This window comes from Dendrobates tinctorius, unplaced genomic scaffold (assembly GCF_039654945.1).
Source record: "Dendrobates tinctorius isolate UK_male_01 unplaced genomic scaffold, ASM3965494v1 ptg000073l, whole genome shotgun sequence".
Classification (NCBI taxonomy): domain Eukaryota; kingdom Metazoa; phylum Chordata; class Amphibia; order Anura; family Dendrobatidae; genus Dendrobates; species Dendrobates tinctorius.
The window spans coordinates 33,331,691-33,359,316 of NW_027361741.1; the positions used below are offsets into that span (position 1 = coordinate 33,331,691).

The 27,626-nt window shown below is 42.5% G+C and overlaps 1 protein-coding gene across 1 annotated transcript in view; it reads left to right on the forward strand.

The window, feature by feature from the left end:
• The first annotated feature begins 450 nt into the window (after nt 1-450).
• Nucleotides 451-27,626, forward strand: part of TMEM233 (transmembrane protein 233) — a 126,845-nt gene continuing 99,669 nt past the window's right edge. The window contains exon 1 of the mRNA XM_073582848.1: nt 451-773. Coding sequence (XP_073438949.1) covers nt 597-773 — 177 coding nt within the window. The 5' untranslated portion in view covers nt 451-596. The remainder of the gene's footprint in view (nt 774-27,626) is intronic.

Sequence of the window (27,626 nt, forward strand, 5' to 3'; positions counted from 1 at the left end):
CTCTCCTCTTTCTTTCTCCCTCTCTACTCCAGAATCCTGTTCCTTTAAATTCCTAAAGTGACAGCTTCGACGGATCCGACAAAAAAACGGATCCGGTGCATCAGTTTTTTGCAATCTTCACAGGAACCGTTTTTTTCACGCTTTGACGGATTGTGACTGATGGCAAAAAACTGATGTGTGAAAGAAGCCTTACTTGCATTACACTTGTCCGACTTTGCAGGAACAAAATCAGAACGATTTTAAAATCGGTAGTGTGAATCCAATCTAAGGGTAAAAATTTAGCGTGAAACGTACTAAATTATAATGAAAATCAATTTGTAAGAACGTTTATTGATAACTTCAGTTATATTGTTTTTTATTTTATTTTAATGATTCAACCTAACAGGCCTGATCTGCATTTCACTCATGCCTATTTGCATGTCTTTGAGTTCATGCACTTATAGCCAGTCTTCTTCTCCTTTGCTGATCAGGCATCAGCCGAAATGAGATCACTTCTTCCTTGAACTCTTAACTTGGGTTACACAGCCGCCCCTAAGCCTCAAACTGCACAGCTGAACTTTTCTGGATAGACCAATTTCTGAACACTGAAATTTTCCATGTCTCAAACTCCATGCAATCCAGAAATCAAAAGGGCTTTAGAGGAAAGCCCGGAAACTAACACAGATGAATCTCCTCACGGTCCTATGCCCAGCAATTACCTGATCCTTTCAATATTTTCCTGCTTTTGTCCAGCTTACCCAATAAACATTGTCGCATTTGTATTTTCTATAATGGTAAGTACTAATAGTTATCAATACATATATGTAGCCAGATACATATCATTTCATTTCTCATTAGCAAGAGTATTTTAGTTTTCTAATGTGTTTTATTATTTTATAAGAAATACAAATATCATCATCATTCATATTACTATTATAAATATTATTATTATTATTATCGTTGTTACTATTATAATTAATGATGGGTAAAAGAAAGTGATAATTCAGCAGAACATACTGTGCTTCTAGTTTATGCTTGTTGACTCACTTTATAAATATAGCCATCTCACGATGTGCCAGCATTGAGCTCAAGATACAAGTAGTGATAGAACTGTAAGCATGAAATAAAGGTATCTAAGTCAAATTGCTTCTAAAATATATCTGCTTGTTGTACATTTGGAGCAAACAAATGTCCAAATGAGAATGTCCTATATGCAGCATGTGTGAAACATGGAGAAACGTAATATAGCATGGGTAACGGTAACCAGGCATGGAAAGATGAATAGAATTCACTGAAATATCTGATGTGAAACATCTATAAAGCTCCATTATAAAGAGTCTCTGGTGGAATGATTGAGGTATTAAGGTAAACCTAGATTTATTTCTGTGGTGCACATGGAGCAGATGAGACCTCTGCTGATGCTGGCTCTCACTGTTACGTAAGTAGGGCAACGAAGCCATCCGATCCCCCTGACAGGGTTATAAATTAAGCTATCCGAGGGGCTGATCAGTGGTTTATTTGTCATGGCCTGCATGCAATTTATCTGGTTTATGTTATGTTGTGTACATAAGGTTTTTTTACAGGTTGCCTAACTGGCAGGTTGTGATACTTTTGTAATGCCAGGTAAGGATGGTGTAGGCCAGCTGTTGGCTGATGGCTGCAGAGGTGTTACAGATAGTGGTGTAGGCCCAAAAAGCAGTGAGAGATGTGCTGTGCAATCGTACTGTAATACAGTCTGCTCAGAGGACTAGGCAAGAGTTAAAATAAAAGAAGCTGTTGTACGAATAGGCGGAAGTGTGGGGCCTCTACCAATCCTCATGCCATGTGTGGTGCCGATTTGTGCTACACTTGGCATGTAAGGCCGCTTTCACACTTCAGGCTTTCGGTATCCGGCATGGTGCGGCGAAAAACTGGACTGCCGGCTTTTTCCCCGTGCTGTTTCATTGCTGCCGCATTGCGCTGGATGGCAATGCGGCGCGTCCGTTTTTTTCCGGATCCGGAGAAAATAGCCAGTCCGGTGTCTGGAAAAAACGTTGCATGCAACATTTTTTCCCAACGTCGGACCGGTTTTTCGCACTGCGCATGTCCGGAAACCTTCTCTGCCAGGAATATATCCGGCAGAAAGAAGGATCCGGTGTCTGCGTTTGTGGCCGGATCCGGCAGTCGGGTTTTTCGCCGCACCATGCCGGATACCGAAAGCCTGAAGTGTGAAAGCGGCCTTAGAGAATTAGGCCTGAAGTTTGTTCCATCATGGACCATTGCACTGCATGGGAAGACGGGGATGGTTTTGCATCAAGATCAATGGAGATTTGCCTGCTGAGGAATAGCATTGGGCTGGAAACTAGAAGGCGGAGTGTGGGGCTTGAAAGGCTGTTTTGATAGTCACCAGGTATAATTAGTTTTTGAAGTGAATTTGGCTTTGCAAATTAGAGCAAATGCGAGCTCAAACTCAGGGCTATGACGTGCCATTTCTGTGATGACTAGAAAGGAGCTACTTTTGGAGGCCTATGTTGTGCATGTGGTTTAATTGTTTGTGCCTGAGTCTAGTTTAGTAGTGAATCACTCATTACAACATCATACGGCAGAGAGTTCCATAGTCTCACTGCTCTTACAGTAAAGAATCCGCCTCTGTGATTATGATTAAACCTTCTTTCCTCCAGGCGTAGAGGATGCCCCCTTGTCCCCGTCACAGGTCTAAGAGTAAAAAGATCATTAGAAAGGTCTTTGTATTGTCCCCGCATATATTTATACATTGTAATAAGATCACCCCAAAGCCTTCGTTTTTCCAAACTAAATAACCCCAAGTGTAATAACCTGTCTTGGTATTGCAGACCCTCCAGTTCCCTAATAACCTTAGTCGCTCTACTCTCCACCTGCTCCAGTTCAGCTATGTCTTTCTTATACACCGGTGACCAGAACTGTACACAGTATTCTAATTGTGGTCACACTAGTGACTTATATAGGGGTAAAATTATGTTATCCTGTTATGAGCATCTATGCCTCTTTTAATGCATCCCATTATTTTATTTGCCTTTGCAGCAGCTGCCTGACACTGGCCACTAAATGTGAGTTTGTGGTCCACCCATACACCCAGGTCTTTTTCACTGACAGTTTTGCCCAGTGTTTTACAATTAAACACATAATTATACATCTTGTTCGTTCTACCCAAGTGCATGACCTTACATTTATCCCCAGTAAAGCTCATTTGCCATTTATCAGCCCAAGCATCTAGTTTACATAAATCCTCCTGTAATATTAAATTGTCCTCCTCTGTATTGATTACCCTGCAGAGTTTAGTGTCATCTGCAAATATTGAAATTCTACTCTCTATGTTAAAAATCAGTGGGCCTAACATCGACCCCTGTGGTACCTCCCTGTTAATTGTGATCCAGTCCGAGTGTGTTCCATTAACAACCACCCCTCGTTTCCTATCCCTGAGCCAGCCTGCATAACATGTAAGAGATTACAGTACCATTACAGATAGTGACTTACAGTGCCCCCCCTCCCGCTACAGAAAGGAGAGCAGTAGTGCAGGGAGATCATGTCTCCCTCCTCTACCGCACAGCCTAACTTATCACGTACAGATAAGGGTAGCGCAGTTTCGGGTGAGCCCCTCTGAGCGTGGGGCCCGGGAGGACTGCGCACTCTGCCCACAAGTAGCTACTTTAGTGCCTGTGGGGATAGTGTGGCTGTGAGTCTAGAAAAGCAGAGCGAAAGTGATAGGGGCCAAGAGCCCTGGAAGTGTAGGATCTTAAAAGTCTTAAAGACAAGGATTGGGTGGAGAAAATAAGGGCCTCTAATATTATGGCCTGCTCCAAGCTACGACCCTTGAAATTATGGTCTAGACTAGAGAGAAGTAATTTGGGTCCCTTAGTGCAAACAGCATTGAAAAAAAAGGCCTTAGGCTGGTTTCACATTTGCGTTTTTTTTCGCGGTAATTTAGCGCTAAATAGCGCATGCGTTTTTTTTTTCCTATACTTTGCATGGGATGCACTTATGTGCGCATACACATGCGTTTGTACGCGTTTTACCGCGCATGCGTTTTTTTGCGGTATGCGCTCGGGCGCACAAAATGCAACTTGTTGCATTTTTTGTGCGTCCGATTTGCCTCAAAAAAACGCATGCGCGCGCAATGCGTTTTTTTACAGCAAGACACCCATTATAAGTCAATGGTGAGCATATGTGCGCATTGGCATGCTTATGTATGCGTTTTTTTGCACATGCGTTTTTTTTTTACCATTAGTTTAAACAATGGAATTTAGGGGTTTGGGTAAAGTTAGTGTTAGTTAAGGGGGTTTAGGGTTAGGGTTAGGGTTAGGGTTAGGGTTAGGGTCAGGGTTAGGGTTAGGGTTAAGGTTAAGTATGGTTTGGTTAAGGGTTAGGGTTAGGGTTAGGGTCAGGGTTAGGGTCAGGGTTAGGGTTAAGCATGGTTTGGTTAAGGGTTAGGGTTAGGGTTAGGGTTAGGGTCAGGGTTAGGGTTAGGGTTAAGGTTAAGTATGGTTTGGTTAAGGGTTAGGGTCAGGGTTAGGGTTAAGTATGGTTTGGTTAAGGGTTAGGGTCAGGGTTAGGGTTAAGTATGGTTTGGTTAAGGGTTAGGGTTAGGGTTAGGGTCAGGGTTAGGGTTAGGGTTAGGGTCAGGGTTAGGGTTAGGGTTAGGGTTAAGGTTAAGTATGGTTTGGTTAAGGGTTAGGGTCAGGGTTAGGGTTAAGTATGGTTGGGTTAGGGTTAGGGTTAGGGTTAGGGTCAGGGTTAGGGTTAAGTATGGTTTGGTTAAGGGTTAGGGTCAGGGTTAGGGTTAGGGTCAGGGTTAGGGTCAGGGTTAGGGTTAAGTATGGTTTGGTTAAGGGTTAGGGTTAGGGTTAGGGTTAGGGTTAGGGTTAGGGTCAGGGTTAGGGTCAGGGTTAGGGTTAAGTATGGTTAGGGTCAGGGTTAGGGTTAGGGTTAGGGTTAGGGTCAGGGTTAGGGTTAAGGTTAAGTATGGTTTGGTTAAGGGTTAGGGTCAGGGTTAGGGTTAAGTATGGTTTGGTTAAGGGTTAGGGTTAGGGTTAGGGTTAGGGTCAGGGTTAGGGTTAGGGTTAGGGTTAGGGTCAGGGTTAGGGTTAGGGTTAGGGTTAGGGTCAGGGTTAGGGTCAAGTATGGTTTGGTTAAGGGTTAGGGTCAGGGTTAGGGTTAGGGTTAGGGTCAGGGTTAGGGTTAGGGTTAGGGTCAGGGTTAGGGTCAGGGTTAGGGTTAAGTATGGTTTGGTTAAGGGTTAGGGTTAGGGTTAGGGTCAGGGTTAGGGTTAGGGTCAGGGTTAGGGTTAAGTATGGTTTGGTTAGGGTCAGGGTTAGGGTTAGGGTTAGGGTTAGGGTCAGGGTTAGGGTTAAGTATGGTTTGGTTAAGGGTTAGGGTTAGGGTCAGGGTTAGGGTTAGGGTCAGGGTTAGGGTTAGTAAAGTCATGGTTTGGGTTAGTGTGAGTGGCCACCTAATGTTGGAAAAAAACGCAAACGCGGTAAAAACGCACTTAAAACGCATACAAACGCTTAAAAACGCTGCGTTTTTTTCATGCATGCTCATAAAAATGCTTGAAAAAAACGCAGCAGTTGTATGCTTTTGTATGCGTTTTTCAATGCGTTTTTTTGCGGGAAAAACGCGCTGCAAAAAAAAGCAAGTGTGAAACAGGCCTTAGGCTAGGTTCACATTAGAGTTTGTGCGCGCAGCGTAACATCTGCATGCGCAAATGCATGTCAAAACGCATGCAAACGCAATGTTTACGCAGCATTTTTTTATCCGCATCAGCTTATGCATGATGGCAAAAAAAGCTGCGTTTGCATGCGTTTTTGCATGTGTTTGTGGGTTTTTTTTCAGCACATGTGTTCGGAGAATTTCCTTGACACAAACCACACCCAATGGATGTCTCATTTCCCGGACATGATTATGTGAAAAACGCATGCGTTTCGAATGCATGTGTATGCATGTCCTTGTGTACGCATGCGTTTCCATAGACAGTAATGCTTTTTTTACGCACTCATCCGCATGAGCCCGCCTGCGCATATTTGACCAATTTTTGACGTGACAAAAAAATGCAACATGTTGCTTCGCCAGATACCGCCGCACATCCCAAAATGACGCATGCGTATGGGTTTTCATGCAAATGCATACCCCTCCACACAACATATTAAAGATAAGCAAATATGATGCATACGGATTGCTGCGGATGAAACGCTGTGCAAACAGACGCAAATGTGAAACCAGCTTTAGAGAGGGGTTTAAGCCAGAGTAATAAAGAATTAGATGCGATGGCACGGGCTGGTTGAGCTGTAAGGCCACTTGAGATTGAGTAGGAGTGGATTGATAGGTTGCCAGTGTGTGACGTAACTGGGTCCTGGATGCGGCCTTGATGCGACCCCAGTATTGAGCACAGAGACCTGACTGCAGATTATACAATTGTGGAGTGTTTTATCTGGTAAATTTTAATATGCAAATAAAGTCCGTGGAGCCTCATTTAAGAATCTCAAACACGGGACTAGTCAGATCTTCCTCCAGGGAAGGACCCAGCCAAGGAGTGGCTCCTTTCGGAAACCACCATTACCACCATATTAAGTGGCCCTATAAGTCAATATCCAGCTCTTTACGAGTTTACAGATATGACAAGGGAAATACCAAGGCCAGGTATCCATCCACAGACAGCTGTTTCGGGGTGTTGCCCCTCATCAGTGTGGAGTAGGATTCTGGCTAGGTGGGAGCCATGCCTAGTAGACCAACATCACGAAACAATCACTGACCTCAGGGAGACCAGTGAAAGAAAACACTGCGGCAGCCGGCAAAGGTGCTCAATTAGTGAAATCCTAGGTGCATTGCTCCCTGGGAAATACAAATATGCAAATAAAGTACGTGGAGCCTCATTTAAGAGTCTCAAACATGGGACTAGCCAGATCTTCCTCCAGGGAAGGACCCAGCCAAGGAGTGGCTCCTTTCGGAAACCACCATTACCACCATATTAAGTGGCCCTATAAGTCAATATCCAGCTCTTTATGCGTTTACAGATATGACAAGGGAAATACCAAGGCCAGGTATCCATCCTTGTCATATCTGTAAACTCATAAAGAGCTGGATATTGACTTATAGGGCCACTTAATATGGTGGTAATGGTGGTTTCCGAAAGGAGCCACTCCTTGGCTGGGTCCTTCCCTGGAGGAAGATCTGGCTAGTCCCATGTTTGAGACTCTTAAATGAGGCTCCACGTACTTTATTTGCATATTTGTATTTCCCAGGGAGCATTGCACCTAGGATTTCACTGATTGAGTGCCTTTGCTGGCTGCCGCAGTGTTTTCTTTGACTGGTCTCCCTGAGGTCAGTGATTATCTGGTTAATTTTGCAATGTTAAGTGACAGGACCATCTTGTGTGTATTCAAGCTAAGATTATGTATCTATCTGAGTGACAGTAACCAAAAATATTCTTGTGACACTGCACCTGCAATTGTGGACAGTAAAGATGGGCAGCTGAATTTCACTACACTGCAATTTTCTTTTTTACCCCTTTCCTCAAATAGACATAACTGTGCATCCAAATGGCAAGTGGTTTCCCACAATTTGGAGGATACTTATGTCCCAATAGTGACAGTGGCATGTGAGAAGTTTGACAGAGAGAGATCATACCCTCTGTCAGCACATTGCCAGCCTAAGAGCACAATCGTGGGGTGATGATGAGTTTCCATGACTATCAGAGTCCTGTAATCAGTCTCTATTCCCTGACATCATGGGGCTCTTGAATTACAGAGGAGAAACATCGTGACAGATTCCCTTTAAGGGCATGTGCACACGTTTCTGCAACTCTTCGTAGAAAAAAAGCAGTGTAAAATAGATGCATTTTTGTAGAGTTTTTTACATGCATTTTAGAGGTGGAATACTCCCAGCTCATTAGTATGGGTGAAATCTTCAGCAGAAACTGAAAGAATTGACATACTGAAGGTTTAAATCTGCACCAAATGTGCAAGTGAAAAATAAGCAATGTGTGCTTGAGACTGCAGGATTTTTATTCACTTTGCTGGCACCAGGAAACTATTTTGCCTTCAAAACTGTATCAAAGCATCAATTCTTATAGGTACACTTGCAAACAGTTTTTGAAGGAACTCAGTAGTGAAGTTGTTCCACATATCTTTTGCATATCTTCTGCGGGTGAAGGCTTGGGCAAATCCCTGTCTCCACCTGTAATCCCAGACAAGACTCCTTCTTTATTCTGAAAATAGTTCTTAATGACAGTGGCTGTATGTCCTTGGGATCTTTGCCGGCAAGTTCTATGGTCTATGAGTCAAAATGTAAAATATTTGGCTATAGCAGAAGATAGTTTGCAAATTGTTGGCTAAATTTCACAAATGGAGTTGCAGATTTGGTCAAGATGCTGAGAAATACAGACAGGTTCTTATCCATCATACAATACCATCAGCTATGCTTCTGATTGGCTTCAAATTTAACAAAACCCCCAAATATCCACAAGGATACTTTCAAAATGATATAGAACTATCTTCAGCATGAAGAAGAATAAGGACTCCTGGAAGTGATTAATTGTCCCACAGAGCCTTGATCTCAACATAATCGAGTCTCTCTGGGATTACATGAAGAGACAGAAGGATTGATGCATGCCAAAATCCACACATTTGTAGTCAGTTCTACAAAATTTTTAGAACCTCCTTGTTATGATCCTTCAAAAACTGGGTGCAAGTGTACCTAGAAAAAATGATGTTTTGATGATGTTACACTAGAGGCAAGTATAAAGATATTGAATATTTATTTTTTCTTTATTTTTCTTTTGTTCATTTTTCATTGTGTTAATTCATAACAATTTACTATTAACACTTCGATTTTTAAAAACATTCATACTTTGCAGCATTTTTCCCAAACCTTTGCACAGTACTGTATATCACACATTTGTACATATACTCGCACAAACATTTTGACAATCTAATACATTACACAAACTCAACGTACATGCCGTAGGCAGACCTAGAAGAGAATTTATGATTTCTAATAGAATGCTCTTACCTTGAGAGATATAGTATTTTGTCATTATTCACCTTAGTTTCATCTCAGGGCCAATGATAGCAGAAATGTAAAGACTACAATAATGAAAGATCATCACTGCTGCTGCTGAAAGATTGAAAGATTCTAATAACAATTGATATAAAGCACTAAATTTTCATTGAAAATGGGAGAAAAAGAAGCTTTACCTGACTTGAACTCAAAGTAAGAACCAGGCCACTAACTTAGCATAGGCTATTAATGTTACTGGTAAGTTTAAAGAGCACAGAGAGCTATATGCCCCCACAATCATCAGGATCCAGATGTGACTGCTACCATTGTGTTACCTCTAAATGCAAAATATCTGTGTGATATTGAAATTGCAAAAATGTAACCAGACTCAGGCATCATATAAGCAAAGCATAAAAAATAATAAATAGCATCATAACCATAACAAAAATAGGCACAAAATTTGTTTTGAATCCGTACATGGTACTATTAAAACTAGTGCCGATTTCATTTTTGCCACCCTAGTTTCTACAACACAAGTAGAAATAGTGCTGAAAATAGAAAATAATGTGACACAATGATAAAGGATTATCTTTCCTCTTAATAACATTTCCAGCAGTGGAAACATGAGCTGAGTATACATCAGTGATCTTTCTTCGGCTTGGGATGTGAAATAAATATGAATTCTTTCAGGTACCCTCTTAAAGGGAACCTGTCACCCCCCCCCCCAGGGCGTTTTACAGTTAAAAAGCCACCTTCAGCAGCACTAAGGCTGCATTCTGTGAAGGTGGCTCTTCTTTTTCTGACCCCCTAGTAATGCCAAAATATTGACTTTTATAATTGGCTCCTCATACCTGTAATGTGTCCCACAGGTATGTTGTGTCCCCCAGTATCAGCCACCTACCATCCGTCATTCATGCCTGTCCGAGGCCTCGGCGCTGCCCACTATCTGTCAATCATGATGCCCCGTGTGACGCTGCCTCCTCTTGATTTGAATCCCGGCGCCTGCGCTGTAACAAGTGTTCTCGGGCATGTGCAGTGCGCGCTGCCCGAGAGCCGACATCAAGCTATTGTGCCTGCGCATTGTGGAGGCCCTAGACCCCGCCCCACAGTGTGTTATGATGTATTCACACTGCGGGGCTGGTTCCTCCGCAACACATAGGCGCAATAGCCTGATGTCGGTTACAGTGCAGGCGCCGGGATTCAAATCAAGAGGAGGCAGCAACGCAGATGATAAACTGACACTAGAGTATGTTAAAGGCAAACTTGTGGATGAATTCAAGAGAAAAAAGCAGCATGTAAGCAGCACTAATGAATCCAGAGCAGAAACAGCATTAAAGACACAGGATTTCCCTAAATAAATGAGCAATCTAAGAGAAACTTGTGTATTTTTTGTCTGTAAAAAGCCAGGCCACCTTAAAGCAGACTGCAGAATTTGGAAAGCAAGAATGAGTCAGCTTAATAATCAGAACAGTCATCAAAGGGTTAAAACAGCTGTAAAGGAAGATTCTGCATGTGTTAAAGCTGCAATTAATGTCATACAGGCCCATCTGCAAAGCATATATGGTATATAGATTCTGGTGCAAGCAGTCATATGACAAATAACAAGGATTTCTTCACTGACTTTAATGAAAACAAGTCAGAATAGGTCATCTTAGCTAATGGTCACTATATGACTTCAGAAGGAGTAAGAGATGTCTACCTCCACTGTCCAGTTTCATCAGCACAAAACAGAAAGATCCCAATAAAGGATGTTCTCCATGTTCCCAGCCTTGAAAGCAATCTTCTGTCAGTAAAGAAGCTCATGCAAAAGGGGAATGTAGTTACTTTTAAAGATAACAGCTGCATCATCTCAAAGAAGGGTCACACTCTTGCAGAAGGAAAAATCCAAGATGAACTTTCACAGCTAAAATGCAAAGAAAGAGTGTACAGTGCTAGACGAGATCTAAATAAGAACTGTATCCATGTATTGCACAGACGTCTTGGGCACAGAGACCCACAAGCAGTAAGGAACCTAGCTCAACTTGCAAATGGTATTGAATTCAACCAGATTAGTCAAATGATAAAGTGCACTAGCTGTCTTAAAGAGAAAATGTCAAGAAAATCCTTTCCTAAAATAAGCACCACTAGATCTGCACAGCCTCTGAATCTGATATGTACAAATGTATGCGGTTCAACGAGTGTTCAAACTCCTAGCAAGAAGAGATATTTTCTCACATTTATTGATGACTTCTCCAGATATACAGTCACCTACCTGCTACACGGTAAGGATGAAGTTCCACAGAAACTTGAAAAATATCTTGCTGTAGTGTTTAACAAATTTGGAAGAATGCCAAAAGCCCTGCGTGCTGATAATGGAACCGAATATACAAGTGGTAAGGTGCAACCCATTTTGAAAAAGGATGTAATCATGTTCCAGACTACCATTCCATACAACCCTGAGTGAAAGTGGGAGAAGTATGTTGTTTGATGCGAATCTACCTACAACGGATTGGTGAGAAGCCATCATGCCAGTTTTCTATCTTCAAAACAGAGTGCCAGGTAAAGCCACAAATAGAACTCCACATGAGCTATGGAACTGCGAGAAGCCTAACCTGAAGCACCTCAGGATATTTGGAAGCAAAACGTTTATGTATTTTCCCAAAGAAAAGCGTTCCAAGTGGGAATCACATGGAAAGCAAGGAGTCCTGGTGGGCTAGAGTGAAACTCAAAAGGGATACAGAATCCTGCACCCAGAGACCAACACAGTAACAATCAACAGGGATGTAGAGATTGATAAACTCTATATCGCTCAAATTCCATGAAGTTACACCAGTTATTCAACCTAAGAAGCAAAAACAAGAATCTCAATCACCAAACCCAGATGCTTAAAAGGAAAACACTGAAGTGTGGATAAGGTCTGAAGCCACCAAGGAAGACACAGAAGAACCAAGTCAACCTCCAGTCAGGAGATCAGAAAGGCCAAACAAAGGTATCCCAGGTAAACACCTTTCTTATATGGTCAGAACACTTCCTGAACCAGAGCCACAGTCATGGCAAGAGATGCAAAAACTGCCTGTTCACGAGAAACAGAAGTGGATAAATACTGCTAATGAAGAGATGGAGTCCTTTCACCAACTCCAGACATGGGAGCTTACTGAACTACCACAAGGGAAAAAAGCTATCAGATGTAAGTGGGTCTTCAACAACAAATATGACTCAGAAGGCAAAGTTCACCGGTTTATGGCAAGATTGGTCGCCAAAGGGTACTCGCAAAAGTATGGTGAAGATTATGATGCTACATTTTCTCCAGTTGCAAAGCAAACCACATTCAGAACTTTAATGTCCGTAGCTGCAGTTCAACAGATGACAGTGAGACATTTTGACATCAAAATAGCCTTCCTACATGGTGACATTGAAGAAGAGCCAACCCGAGGGATATATTAAAAGAGTGAAGAGCAAAAATCTCTCTATGGACTTAAGCAGTGGGCAAGAGCTTGGAACTTGAAAATGAACAATGTTTTGATGGATGAAGGATTTAAAAGATCGCAAGCTGATCAATGTTTGTATACGAAAAATGTAGCAAAGGAGTGGATGTTGTATATTCTCCTATATAAATAATAGAACAAACTGAACGTACCAATATCTATATCCTTAGGGCCAATGCTCAGAAAATAAAAATTAGGTATAAAATAGAAGAAATATACAGCTCTGGCAAAAATTAAGAGACCACTTCCAAATGTTCAGTTTGCCTGATTTTTCTCTTTATAGGTATATTTTTGAGTAAAATGTAAATTGATCTTGTTGTCTATAAACTTCTGACATGTCTCTGAATTTCCAAGCAATACATTTTGGGGTTTTTTTTCTGAAAAGGAGAAATGGTCAAAATTAAAAAAACAAAGCTTTCAGACCTCAAATAATGCAAAGAAAACAAGTTCATAATCATTTAGAAACAACAATACTAATGTTTTAACTCAGGAAGAGTTCAGAAATCAATATTTTGTGGAATAACCATGATTTTTAAAAACAGCTTTCATGTGTCTTGGCATGCTTGCCACCAGTTCTTCTTTGTTTAATGGCTTGTGATTATCCATCATCATTTTGATTACATTCCAGAGGTTTTCAATGGGGTTCAGGTCTGTAGAATGGGCTGCCCATGACAGGGTTTTGATGTGGTGGTCTCTTAATTTTTGCCAGAGCTCTATAGTTGCTAATTGGAAGAATGGCAGACCATTTGGAATTTACCAAACACCAAAAAAAGCACAACTCAAATTTAGGTCCTCAAAGAAGAGTACCAATACAACTTAATTAATTCAATAAAATTACCTTTATTTGGACAAAAGTGGAAAACAGTAGCACTGAAGCAATGTGCCCGTACTTAGAAATAAAATAGTATAAAAGACATGCATACAAAATCCCCACCAATTGCTCAAAAGTGTCATTCACATGTACTGCATAGAAAAAAATTAATAAAAAATGTATATAAAATTATTATATACAGGGTACATACAGATCATGTGCAAAAAAGTTAGTGCAATCACAAAAATACCATGCGGGTATATATGGAACCAAACAATTGTTGGAAGTGATAAAAGAACATGAGAACAAAAATATTTGTCAATCAACATATAAAGTGCAAAGGGTAGTGAGCAATATGTGCAAAAGCACTCTAAGTGAAATAAGACCAAGAGCAGAAAAAAGGGGAATATGTACCTTTAAGGCCTGCCGCGCCAAGCACAGGCCGTAGAGGCCTGAATGGCATCCTGTGTGCGGTCCCAGATGTCACAAGCCTCCACAGCCCAATCTACCACCCTAGAGTCAGAAGACGAAATGGGCATGGGCACAGGAACACGTGGATGCTGACCGTAATTAAGGAGGAACGGTGTCTGCCCAGCGACTGCATTATTAAGGGCAAACTCCGTCCATGGTAGTAAGGATGCCCGGTCATCATGCCTGGCAGAGACAAAGTGACGTAAATATGTGATCAGAGTCTAATTGGCCCTATCCACCAATCCGTTCGTCTCAGGATGGTATGCTGAAGAGAGATTAAGCTTAATACTGAGCAACCGACAGAGCTCTCTCCAGAACCAAGAAGCGAACTGGGGACTTCGGTCACTGTCTATTTTATCAGGCATCCCATGGAGGTGGAAGACATGCTTCATGAAAAGCACGGCCAGAGCCCGTGCCAATGGTACACGCGGAAGGGAAACTAGATGTACCATCCGCTGCCACCAATATGACCTCACCAGTAGCTCAGTTGTCCTCTTGGTCCCGAATTGCCCACCCAACTTAGATGTGTGAGACCAAGAGAGGACTGTTATGATTGGGTCACCGAGGAGGAAAGCAAGACCAAGCTAAGCCACAGAAAACCAGAGAGGTTGGTAACTAAGCGGATTGCAGACCCCTGATCCTATCCAGACAACTAGCAGTAGCCGTGGAGCGTACCTACGATGATTCTAGACGCCTCAACACAGCCGGAGAACTAAATAAGCCTAAAGCAAGAAAGGGGAAATCTAAACTGCCCCAGAGCAGACCCCAAAGGAATAGATAGCCCCCAAACATATATATTGTCAGTGAGACAAGATGAAAACACAAACGCAGGTAGGAAAATAGGCTGAACAAACGATGGGGCCCAAACTAACTAGACAGGACAGGAAAGGAAAGACACTGTCTGCAATCACGCAAAAAAAACCTGAAAAAAAGCCCAACACGTCTGATAGAAAAAATACTGAAGTCACTAGACTTTGCCCACTATATCAGCACTCTGGTATATTCTGAAAACAGAGCAAAGAGCAGCCAATCTAATAAGGGATAAAAACAAACTGGCACAAACAGTAACATAAGGATGGAAATTCAAGCACAGCCCCAGCCGGGGCTGGCTGACCACACAAAACTGAAATAGACAAAACCAAATCAAATGTGAACAATAGCAAAAGAACACTTAGCTTGAGCATGCAGGGACTGAGCTGGAAACTAAGACCTCAGGAGGCAGGAAAAAATCACCAGCAGGGATAGAGGGAGCTGGCTGTCTTAAATCCAGTCAGAAACTACCAATGTCTCATCGTCCTCCTCATTATCAGGTGGCAGGCCTCTGTTAATTAGATCAGCTCCATTACCTTCTGTAACCACCAGAGGGAGCCCAGAAATAGAACTCGCGACCCCTCTGTCAATACCCCCATCTCCACTACTTTCACCAGCAACCAGAGGTAGACCAGAAAGTGAATTCACAACAGAGGACCTCCGGCCGCATATTCGGTGGTACAAGAGTCTTGCCCGGAGGCACCGACTCTAGCGAAACCGGAGCCACCTTTCGCAGACTCTCCGAGGGAACGATTAGCCATCGCTCGTCCCCCTCTTTGGAAGAGATGACTGAATTGGACAAGACGTCAGCTCGTAAATTCTCCCCTGAGAAAAAGTATATGGTAAACGTAAATTGAGAGATGAATAGAGACCACCTGGCCTGGCGAGAATTTAGCCGTTGGGCCATCTGCAGTTGAAGCAGAATCTTTTAGTCCATGAAAACCTGGAAGGGATGCCGAGCTCCCTCCAGGAGATATCTCCATTCGAAGAAGACCAACTTCAGGGCCAGTAGATCCCTGTCCCCGATGGAATAATTCTCGGCCAGTGAGAAAGACTTAGGGAAGAAGAAGCAGGGCCATTTCTGACCGTTAGCATCCTTATGGTAAAACACAGCTCCCACACCGACGGAAAAGGCATCCACCTCCAGAATAAAGGGCTTATCCACATCTGGCCGATGTAGCACAGGAGCCCTAGAGAAATGGGACTTTAACCCCTTCCTGACATATGATGTACTATCCCGTCCATATGCCCTGGGCCTTAATGCCCATAGATGGGATAGTACATCATAGCGATCAGCTATGCTCACGGGGGAGTGCAGCTGATCGCGGCCGGGTGTCAGTTGATTATCACAGCAGACACCTGGCACTATGTGCCAGGAGCGGTCACGGACTGCTCCCGGCACATTAACCCCTTGCACACAGCGAGCAAACATGACCGCAGTGTTCCGGGGGCATAGGGAAGCATCACGCAGGGCTCCCTGCGTGCTTTCCTGAGACCCACGGAACTACGCGATGTGCTCGCTTTGTTCAGAGGGCCTCCTCCTGCAGGCCCCCGGATCCAAGATGGCTGCGGGGGCCTTCGGGGTCCTGCAGGAAGGTGGCTTCTCAGTGCTTGCTGAGAGCAGGCGCTGAGAAGCCGCCTGCAGTGCCTGTCAGATCGCTGATCTGACATAGTGCAGTGCAAAGTGTCAGATCAGCAATCTGACTTTATATAGTAATGTCCCCCCGTGACAATGTAAAAAAGTTTTTTAAAAAATTACATTTTTAGAAATAATTTTTAAAAAATTCCTAAATAAAAAAAATCCATTTTTGTAAATAGAAAAAACTATAAAAGTACACATGTTTAGTATCACCACAACCGTAATGACCCGCCCTATAAAACTGTCCCACTAGTTAACCCCTTTAGTGAACCCCTTCAAAAAAAAAAAGCAAGGCAAAAAACAATGCTTTATCATCATACCGCCGAGCAAAAAGTGCAATAACACGCGATCAAAAAGATGGATATAAATAAATATGGTACAGCTGAAAATGTCATCTTGTCCCGCAAAAAAATGAGCCATGACACAGCATCATCAGCGAAAAAATAAAAAAGCTATAGCTCGCAGAATAAAGCAATGCAAAAATAATTTTATAGAAAATTGTTTTTATTGTATAAAAGTGCCAAAACATTAAAAAATATAAATGAGGTAACACTGTCATCATACTAACACAAAGAATAAAACTGCTTTATCAATTTTACCACACGTGGAACGGTGTAAACGCACCCCCAAGAGAAATTCATGAATTGCTGGGTTTTGATCATTCTGAGTCCCAAAAATTGGAATAAAAATCGATCAAAAAATATCATGTGCCCAAAAATGGTACCAATAAAAATGTCAACTTGTCATGAAAAAAATAAGCCATCACATGACTCTGTGGGTCAAAATATGGAAAAATTATAGCTCTCAAAATGTGGTAATGCAAAAACTATTTTTTGCAATAAAAACCGTCTTTTAGCGTGTGACAGCTGCCAAACATAAAAACCCACTATAAATAGTAAATCAAACCCCCCTTTATCACCCCCTTAATTAGGGAAAAATAATAAAATTAAAAAAATGTATTTATTTCCATTTTCCCATTAGGGTTAGGGCTAGAGTTAGGGCTAGAGCTAGGGTTAGGGTTGGGATTAAGGTTGGAGTTAGAATTGGGGGGTTTCCACTGTTCAGGCACATCAGAGGCTCTCCAAACGCGACATGGCATCCAATCTCAATTCCAGCCAATTTTGCGTTGAAAAAGTGAAACGGCGCTCCTTCCCTTTCGAGCTCTGCCATGCACCCAAACAGTGGTTTACCCACACATATCAGACATCAGCATTCTCAGGACCAATTGCACAATAACTTTTCCAGTCCAATTTCTCCTGTTACCCTTGGTAAAATAAAAAAATTGGCCCTGAAATAATTTTTTTGTGAAAAAAGTTAAAATGTTCATTTTTTTAAGCATTCAAAAAATTCCTGTGAAGCACCTGAAGGGTTAGTAAACTTCTTGAATGTGGTTTTGAGCACCTTAAGGGGTGCAGTTTTTAGAATGGTGTCACTTTTGGGTATTTTCTGTTATAGAGACCCCTCAAAGTGACTTCAAATGTGATGTGGTCCCTTAAAAATAAATGGTATTGTAAAAATGAGAAATCACTGGTCAAATTTAACCCTTATAACTTCCTAACAAAAAAAAATGTTGCTTCCAAAATAGTGCTGATGTAAAGTAAACATGTGGGAAATGTTACTTATTAAGTGTTTTGTGTGCCATATCTCTGTGATTTAAGGGCATGAAAATGGCGAAATTTTCAAAAATTTTCGCCAAATTTCTGTTTTTTCACAAATAAACGCAAGTTATATCAATGAAATTTTATCACTAATATGAAGTACAATATGTCACGAGAATACATTGTCAGAATCACCGGGATCCATGGAAGCTTTCCAGAGTTATTACCTCATAAAGGGACAATGGTCAGAATTGTAAAAATTAGCCTGATCATTAACATGCAAACCACCGTTGGGGGTAAAGGTGTTAAGGAGACAAAGGCCTCATAGACCTCCTTAGACCATAGCTTAGGGTTAGCTCCCTTCTTGGTGAGAGCTACCAAGGGAACCGCCAGAGTAGAAAAGTGTAGGATGAACTGGCTGTAGTAATTAATGAATTCCATAAAGCGCTGCACCGCTTTAAGGGAATGTGGCTCCTGCCAGTTCCACCTTGACAGGATCCATAGCCAAACCCTTGGCTGAGATGATATAGCCAAGGAATGGTAGGGACTCCTGCTCAAAGACACACTTCTCAAGTTTGGCGCAGAGAGACTTAGCACACAAGATTTCAAAGACTCTGGCAATGATAGGGAGAGAGTTAAATTAACCCTGCACGGTTGAGCCAGTGATGTCCAAATTATTCCACAGAGTGTTGCTAGCAACTCAAATGACCAAACGGAGACGTGTCTCTGTACGTGTCTCTGTATGGGACAATCCAAAGAGATCAGTAACCCGTTTATTGTAGTCACTTCTTTTATAATATTTTGCTTAATTATGCAAAGTTCTCAACTACCAATAAAATCATTTCACTTTATAAGGCAATAATATTGCAAGAAAACCGGAACTGCATATATGTCCGTGATAGCGTAGTATAATGGCATATTCAGAGCGATACATCCCCCCCGAGCCCCTTATCTTTGCACCTGATGAGAACAGTCTGGTTTCATGACAGCCCATGCCAATTACAAAAATTTATCTTACAGTAACAAAAATGAAGAAACGAAACCTTCAGAGAAATGGAGAAGCGAAACTTCAGCACTGATTTTAGTTTTAACCCTTCACAGCAACATCTCTACGATGAGCATCCAGATCTGGAGAAAAAATAAGGATGTCATTCAAATAGACAACTACCGAAGTGGATAACATCTCCAGAAAGATATAATTGACAAAGTCCTGGAAGAAAGCTGGAGCAATACAGATACTGAATGGCATTACCAAGTATTTGTAATGCCCGTCCAGGGTGTTAAATGCAGTCTTCCACTCGTCACCCTCACGAATGTGTACTAGATTATAGGTGCCTCACAGATCTAACTTGGTAAATATCCTCGCACCCCGAAGTCTGTCAAACAGCTCGGAGATGAATGGCAGAGGATATTTATTCTTGACAGTGATGGCATTCTGACCCTTATTTCTATGCAGGGATGAAGTTCCCTGTTCTTCTTTTGGATGAAGAAGAGCCCAGCTCCCGCAGGAGACACCGATTTCCTAATAAAACTCCTTGCCAGATTCTCCCTTATGCACTCCGACATTGCCTCAGTCTCCGGGAGCGACAAAGGGTAAACACGCCCGCGAGGTTGCTCTGCCCCCGGGATGAGGTCTATCAGGCAATCATAGGGATGATGGGGAGGAAGAGTCTCAGCGTCCTTTTTAGAAAATAAATCTGCATACAGCCAGTAATGCTTGGGCAGCGAGGTTAGATCTGCGGGAACTTTGGACAACCAAATCTGAACTTGGGCCTTGAGACACTGTCCCTGGCATGCTCTACTCCATCCCTGTATACTCCCCGCAGCCCAATCAATATGGGGTGAATGGTGGCACATCCAGGTCATACCCAGCAACACCTCATCAATACGCTCGGAGATAAATAGCAAGGAGATTAACTCCTGATGGTTAGGAGAAAACTCGAGGGAAAGGGGAATGGTTTGATGGGTGATCTGATAGATTAACGCTGAACCATTAACCACTGCATGTCGTAGGGCGAAGGGAGAGGACATAAAATTACCCTCTGCCACGGAATCCATGCAAGCTTCTGCAGAGAGAGAGACCAACCCATAGGACAGTGTCACCTTAAACATACTAGAGACAGCAGTTCCCTCTGACGCCTGGCACATCTGTTGGTTACATAACCAGCCTGCTCATTGTCAGGATGAGTTGGTGAGGAATGAACGGCTTGGGCCTTAGCCTTCGTCTGATGACCCACCAGAGGTTCACTCGGTTCATTGGTCCAAGTAGAAGACCCCAATGGATTGGCAAAACTTGGTGCCAGCCAAATCCTTTGCCTACACCAGGCTCGTTCCAACCTTTGTTCGGCATACCGAAGGTCAATACGAGTGGAAATAGATATTGAATCCTTCAATATAGTGGGGATCTCCCTCGTGGCCATTGTATCCTTAATATGGTCTGCAATATCCCTCCAAAACACCTGGACCAAGACCTTATCTGGCCACTTCAGTTTGGAAGCTTTTGTCCGGAACCGGATAGCAAACTGGCTGGTCGGTAAGGAGCCCTGCGTCAGGGTCAGGAGTTGGAGTGCGACGTCATGGGTAACCTGGGGTCTCAGAAAGACCTGTTTCAGGGCGCTCAAAAACCGAAAGGCGCTCCAAACCACCAGGTCCTGACATTCCCATAATGGTGTCCATTAAAAGGGACACCACAAATCCCACTTTGGCCCGCTCAGACAAGAAACGTGAACTCAGTAGCTCTAGCTGGATTGAGCACTGGTTCACGAATCCCCTGCAAACCTTGCTGTCCCAAGAAAACTTATCGGGGAGTGGGAATTGTGTTAAAAACGGTACAGGAGCCGCAGCTGAAACCCTGGTAGCGGCTTCACTGGCTACCTGCGCCACTCCTGCGGAAGAATCCACAGCGGAGATTGCTCGCTCTAAAGCGGACAACCTGCTCTCCAGCTGCTGGAAACTCCATGGAAGCTGCTGCTCATCCGCCATTGCTAGCCAGACCCTGGTGCTAAGATACTGTTAGGTTTTGCAGAACGCACCAAATGTAAATTATAATAAGATGCATTCGCAACCCAGGGTCCACCGTGCGGTGATGACGAAACCGCAGCTAGAGGACAATGGTGGAGCGTAGCCGCGAGTAAGCACTATAAACACACCGAGTTAAATGTCACTCAGTGTGAACAGAGTGCAAAGCACCTGACTCTGTTACTCCACAGAGCATTGCAGAAACTGAGAGCACTCTAAGCTATGCCCTGTTAGATGTCACACGAGCATAGAAAAATTGACGCTAGTGGGGTCCCCATAACTTACCCCCCACTACGCTGGTGATTGAACCTGCACTGACACACGGTGGCTTTTGAGCCCGCGCCTGAGGACGCCCGATGCAGCCGATAAGTTCAGGTGGGAGTTCCCACCCTACCCTGCCTGTCTAGACGCGCACTCGCAGTGCTATTAACGATACACGTGCATACAGGGTGGTAACTGACCCACCGACACACACAAAGAAAATATGAATGATCTTAGCGCACTGACGGGCGCGCCAAGCATCCTTTTATAGACTGTGCCAATCAGACAGGACCTTGCTTGCTGGCCAATCCGAAGCTGGCACAGGACCTGAGCAGCTGACGACCGGCTACCAATGAGAGGTCGCCACCTCACGAGCATGCTCAGTAGAGCAAATCCTGGACTTAGTCTCAGGAATGACTGCTCACTGCTATCTATTGTTAGTTACCCTAGCTGAACATGTTGAGGGAGCAGTAACATTGCGCACAGCTTGAGTCTGAGCAAGATGTTGAGACCGACATCTTTGCTGAGCAGCATCTACTGCGATCGAGACTGAATGGGAACCCGCAGAAGAAGATAAGGCTTGGGATCCATCCTGTGCAGAGGGAGAATCCCAGCGCCTAACATTATGTCTGCTGCTTATTCAAGTCAAGAAGTAATTTGGTTGAAAAAACTTTTGGAAGATTTCGGCAAGCCATTAACTCAACCAACAGTTATCTATGAGAACAACCAAGGATGCATTATACTTGCCAGCAGTGAGAAGATTAGTGCTAGAAATAAGCACATTAATGCAAAACATCACCACTTACATTAGTGGAACATGGTGTACTCGTGTTTGTTTATTGCAAGTCTGACAAGATGATAGCCGATGGTATTAGAGATGAGCGACTTTGCCTTTTTTAGGGTCGAGTCAGGTTTCATGAAACCCGACTTTCTCAAAAGTCAAGTCGAATGAAATCAGGCGACTATCGTGAAAAGTCGAAGGTCCGACTGAAACATGAAACCGAATGCAAGTCAATGGGGAAGCAAAGTCGGCAGGGAGTGGAGGACAGTAAACACACCTACATGCCGGACCACTTTTTTTTAAAGTGCGCAAAATCTCTCTCTCCCCGGACGCTGCACATGTCATCTCGTTGCCCACAGTGTACGTCCTTGCTCAGTGGCTAAAAAAAGTCACGCGCAAGCATTCTGGGAAATCCGACTTTGGCGCTCATTTTGCCAACCGCATGGCCGACTTCACACTGTGGTCGGGTTTCGGTCGGCGAAACCCGACTTTGCCATAAGTCGGCGACTTATTAATCTGGCCAACCTGTTTCGCTCAACTCTAGATGGTATGACAAAGACATTATCAAGAGCCAAGTTTGTGGACTTCAGAACTGCAATGGGACTAACAGGATAAGTAATTGTTGGGTGGGGGTGGTAGAATATGTTTGGTGCAACAACTCCATTCGTGTCTATGAATGTTTAGTTGCTAGATTTGCATGCTGTTTATAAAGTAAAAAAAAAAACTCCCAGAGGATCACACAGGGAGAGCATGTCACTATATTTCCTGCTTTCCTGTGTATGAGAGAAGCAGCCTGCTGCAATTGCTGCACAGATATAGACAAACAAACATTTATTCCTGATCTATTAAGCTTATCATATATTGTTCCTGTTTGTTCCTGAATTAAGAAGCTCTGTTGTCACACGCTTGGAGAAACATAACAACTAGGGATGATCGAGTAGTGAAATACTCGGACTCGCTGTACTCATTACGAGTAGCTCCTAATACTCGAGTACTTGTAATGAGTAGCGAGTCCAATGTATGTCTATGGCAAATGCAAGTAATGGGTGGAGACTGTGTGCGGGCGGAGAATGTGTGCGGGAGTCTGTGGGGCTGTGTGTGTGTGGGCTCTGCCAGGCTGATCAGGGGTCTGTGCGGCACAGATACCTGATCAGCCCAGCAGAGCCCGCACAGACCCCCGATCAGCCTGGCAGAGCCCGCACGGACCCCCGATCAACCCGGCTGAGCCCACACAGACCTCCGCACACACATATGACACTGCGCGGCCAGCCAATCATAGTAATGCCACAACAATGAAGGCGGTGGCTTTACTGTGATTGGCTGACGCATACCGGGCGGGAGATCCGAATATTGCGAGGCGAGTAGTGAAATTTACTCGCTAGGATTCGAGTACCTCAAGCATCGCATTACTCGTCGAGTACCGAATGCTAACGAGTATACTCGCTCATCGCTAACAACAACTAAATAGAGAAACATAAATCAATTCAATATTTGGTGTGACTACACTTTGCCTTGAAAACAGCATCAGTTATTCTAGGTGGACTCTTACATAGTTTTAAAGTAACTCAGCAGAGAGGTTGTTCCAAACTTCTTCATATAATACCCAGACAGACTCGATAATGTTAAGATAAGGAATCTGTGAGGGTCATATGATCACTTCCAAGACTCTATGCTGAAGATAGTACTTACTGACATTGGCTGTGGTCTTTGTTCTGCTGCAGAATAAATTTGAAGCCAATCAAATGTGTCACTGATGGTATTGCATGTGAATAAATATCTGCCTGTATTTCTCAGCATTGAGAATACATTTAATCATGACCAAATCCCTAACTTCATTTACCGAAATGCAGCCCCAAACTTGCAAAGAACTTCCACGATCGTTAACTGTTGCCTGAAGATTGTCAATATTGTACCTCTCAGAAGCTCTTTGGTGAACAATTTCTGATTCAGCCAAAAACTTCATATTTTGATTTATCATTGCAGAGCACCGGAATCCCAGTTCCTATGTTTTTATGAATACATAAGTGTCTTGGCTTTGTTTCCATGTCAAAGGTATGGCTTTTTGACTGAAGATATTTCATTCAGATCACTTCTAGCCAATCTTCTCTGTTCAGGAGTTCTAAGTAGCTGGGTCCCACTGGTTGCTACCAGTTATGAGCGGATGGTACTGCTGGACATCTTCTGATTTCAAAGAAAAGTAAACATGATGTATATTTCAACTGCTGCACTAAGTTTCCTTGACTACTACAATCCTCAACATTGCCCATTTCTTGGTTCTTCTTCAAAAGAGCTTGAGCAGCACATCTTAAAACTGATGTATGCTTTGAAAACCTTGCCTAGGATAGACCTTGATGATACTGTATGTCTTGTGACTTGTTTTTATGCTCAATCTTGCCATGGAAATTGACCTTGGACATCAAACTGTCTTCCACAACCTCACTTTTGCAGTAGTTTGATCTCACTTAGTGTTAAGCGTCCTACACAGATGTTTTTGTTTCAGTTCATGACAGTTTTTCAACCTACGTATGAAAATGATTATCACAAACTGTTTGGTATAATTGGTTATTCATACACCTGACTGTAATCCTCCAAAATCCCCGACTATGTACCGAGAAGAATTGATGTTGTTTTGGAGGAAAAGGGTGCACACGCGAAATATTGATATGATTTTATATTTAACTTTTCTTTATTCTCTTTGCATTTTGCTAATTGTTAAAAAATATTAGCACTTCTATTTTTTTAAAGCACTTTTACTTTGCAGGATCTTTTTCCAAACCTGACAAAAACTATTACACAGCACTAGATCTTTTAAGGTAATGTTGAAAGAGGTATTTCCAAAAAGGCAGTCTTAAAATGCACCAAATTTAGGAAACACATGATGTTTCCTAAACTTGGTGCATTTGTAAACTATTAAGGAAATATATAAATGTAGAGGAAATGTATAACATCAGTAGCTTTACATTTAGTTGACAAAAGGACAAATTGGATTTACCAGTATTGGAAGAAAAAAGAGGCTTTCGCTGAAGGTGTCAAGCATGGCACCTCAGCTCTGAGACTCTGAGCTCAAAGGGTTAACAAATGGTCATTATAACCAAGATTCACTGTAAGGGAGGAGTAGATGTAAGTAGGTTGCAGGATGCAGTGACAGACAGGAGGCAGAGCAAGGGTTAACTGTTTTACTTAACAGGGGATATCCAGGAAGTATCCTTTCTCCTTGCGGAGAATGACATGCTAAGCATGCCGAGATGAGGAGACTTAAAGCCGCAATGCTCCTCTGGGAAATATGCAAATTGTCTCTTCAGAGAGGAAGAGGACTAGAACTCTAGTGCCACCTATTGGAAGAAGCAATCCTAAAAGTTAATGTCAACCCTTTAACGAGCCTTGTTACATGACTTAGGTTAAAAGCCAAAAACCAGAATCTCAATTTGCAGACACTGTGTTTCGCAGTACTGCCACTAGTCCGTGCAAAGTGTGTGAGGCGTCTGACCGATATCCAAGAAGTATCGTTTCTTCTTGCAGAGAATGACATGCTAAGCATGCCGAGATGAGGAGACTTAAAGATGCAATGCTCCTCTGGGAAATATGTGTCTGCAAATTGAGATTCCAGACCTGGCGCACAGGTGGGAACAACTCCCATTTTGATATGGGTTTTATTGCAAGAAACTTCCAGCGACCTCCAGAGTGAAGATCAAGTTAAAAATACCAGAGAGTGGTACTGTCATTTGTTACTTTATTCTTATGTGTATTAAGTAGTCAGAGCAGCTTGCACCTGTTCACACAAGCCTCCAATCAGGTCCTTCATCGGTAATTTGGTTTCTAGGAACCCTCCAATATAGCACGGGTAGTTCCAGTCTTTTTGATTCTTTGTAATACTTTATTTCCTGGAGTTAAATAAATTAATTGAAGCATTCATTCCTGTGTCGTCCCTATAGGTCACAGGAACATCTATATAGGTTAACAGTGGTATGCGACATCCGAAACCATTATGTCTTCTGGAGGTGTGCGTACTGAGATGAAGGCTTGGAGAATAAGATCAAACACTAGCATTGTGGGCTCACCCCTTTGAGGCGGATTCTATATAGCCATAGGTTAGAGTGAGCAGCTTTGTCCAGAGGTGATGGAGTAGTGGAGCTGGTCTTGTCAAGTAGCATATGGATCAGTGAGGGCCAGTATAGGAAGACAGACAAGAAGAGTAGATGAATCTGAGTCAGGTGTCAGGATACACATGGGAACAATAAAAGTATAGAATCTGGTATCTTGCTGCAGGGATGCTGTTTGTCACAGGGATAACAGAGATGTAAATGCATTTAGGTATCTTCCAGCAGATATAGCAGGGGTTAGCTCCAATTTGCCAGCTCCTTACTAAAACTTAAAGATGTTTTTGACCATCGGGTGATACCCTTTTAGCTGCAAAGAAAATGAAAAGGAACGTGCTCACCTGAGCAGGTTGTGTGCAGGCGCAACTCCAAAGAACACCTCCAGATATCAGCTACTGCTGCCTCGTGGCTGGGGGATGATCTCCCCCAGGATAGCTGACCAATTTGGATGATAAGCCAATATTGGGCTGCTCTGCATGATATGCAATTGTTTTTTACACTTGAAGAAGACTCTAGTCCAGTATTAAAATGCGTTTTGGAAATATACTGCTCAAAAAAATAAAGGGAACACTTAAACAACAAAATGTAATTCAAAGCCAATCACACTTCTGTGAAATCAACACTGATTGTGATTCAATTTCTCCTGCTGTTGTGCCAATGGAATAAACAACAGGTAGAAATGATAGGAAGGTCACTAACATCCATGCGTCTGCTCAGTAAGAGTGTTTAGTGTTCCCTTTATTTTTTTGAGCAGTGTATAAAACGTTCAACTCATCTTGGTCCTAAGGAGTCTTTATTACAGCAACGCAGCATGATATGGTGTTATCGTTCAAATTGGTCATCTACATGTGCATCTCACAACATTAGAATATCATCAAAAAGTAAATTTATTTCAGCTCATCAATACAAAAAGTGAAACTCATATATTATTATATTGAGTCAATACAAACAGAGCGATCTGTTTCAACTGTTTATTTCTGTTAATGTTGATGATTACGGCTTACAGCCAATGAAAACCCAAAACTCACTATCTCAGCAAATTGGAATAATTAATAAAAAAACACCTGCAAAGGCTTCCTAGGCATTTAAAAAGGTCCCTTAGTCTATTTCAGTAGGCTCCACAATCATGGGGAAGACTGTTGACTTGACAGGTGTCCAGAAGGCATTCATTGATACACTCCTCAAGGAAAGTTCATTTAATCTAGAATCCTTTATATCACCCTGAAAGGTCAGATTACAAAATTATACTATACATCTACCAATACTATCACCGTATTCATTTGTACTATTTCCCATTCTCGAATATTCTGCATCATCCATTAATAACATGGTCTTTCCACTTATATAACAAGTGTTTAACCAGCTTTTCTTAACATAGTATTCTTTAACATTCTATATTCTCTAAAATTCCTTTGCTCCTCTGAGAGTTAATAAATTAATGCCCAGAATCACTGATTTAAGATTTCTTTCATCTTTCCTCCTCATTACTTCATAAACTCTATTACTTTTCATCTGCATCAAATTTTGCCGCAATCTCTGAACAATATTCAAAGATAATCAAAGTCCATGAAATGTCCAATATAAAAGGACAAATGAAAAATAAAGTTTAAAAGAATACATGAAGGGATTGTTCCCAATTGTTTCAACTATTTCACAAGGAACTCACACTTTTTCTCTTCCCTTTTATA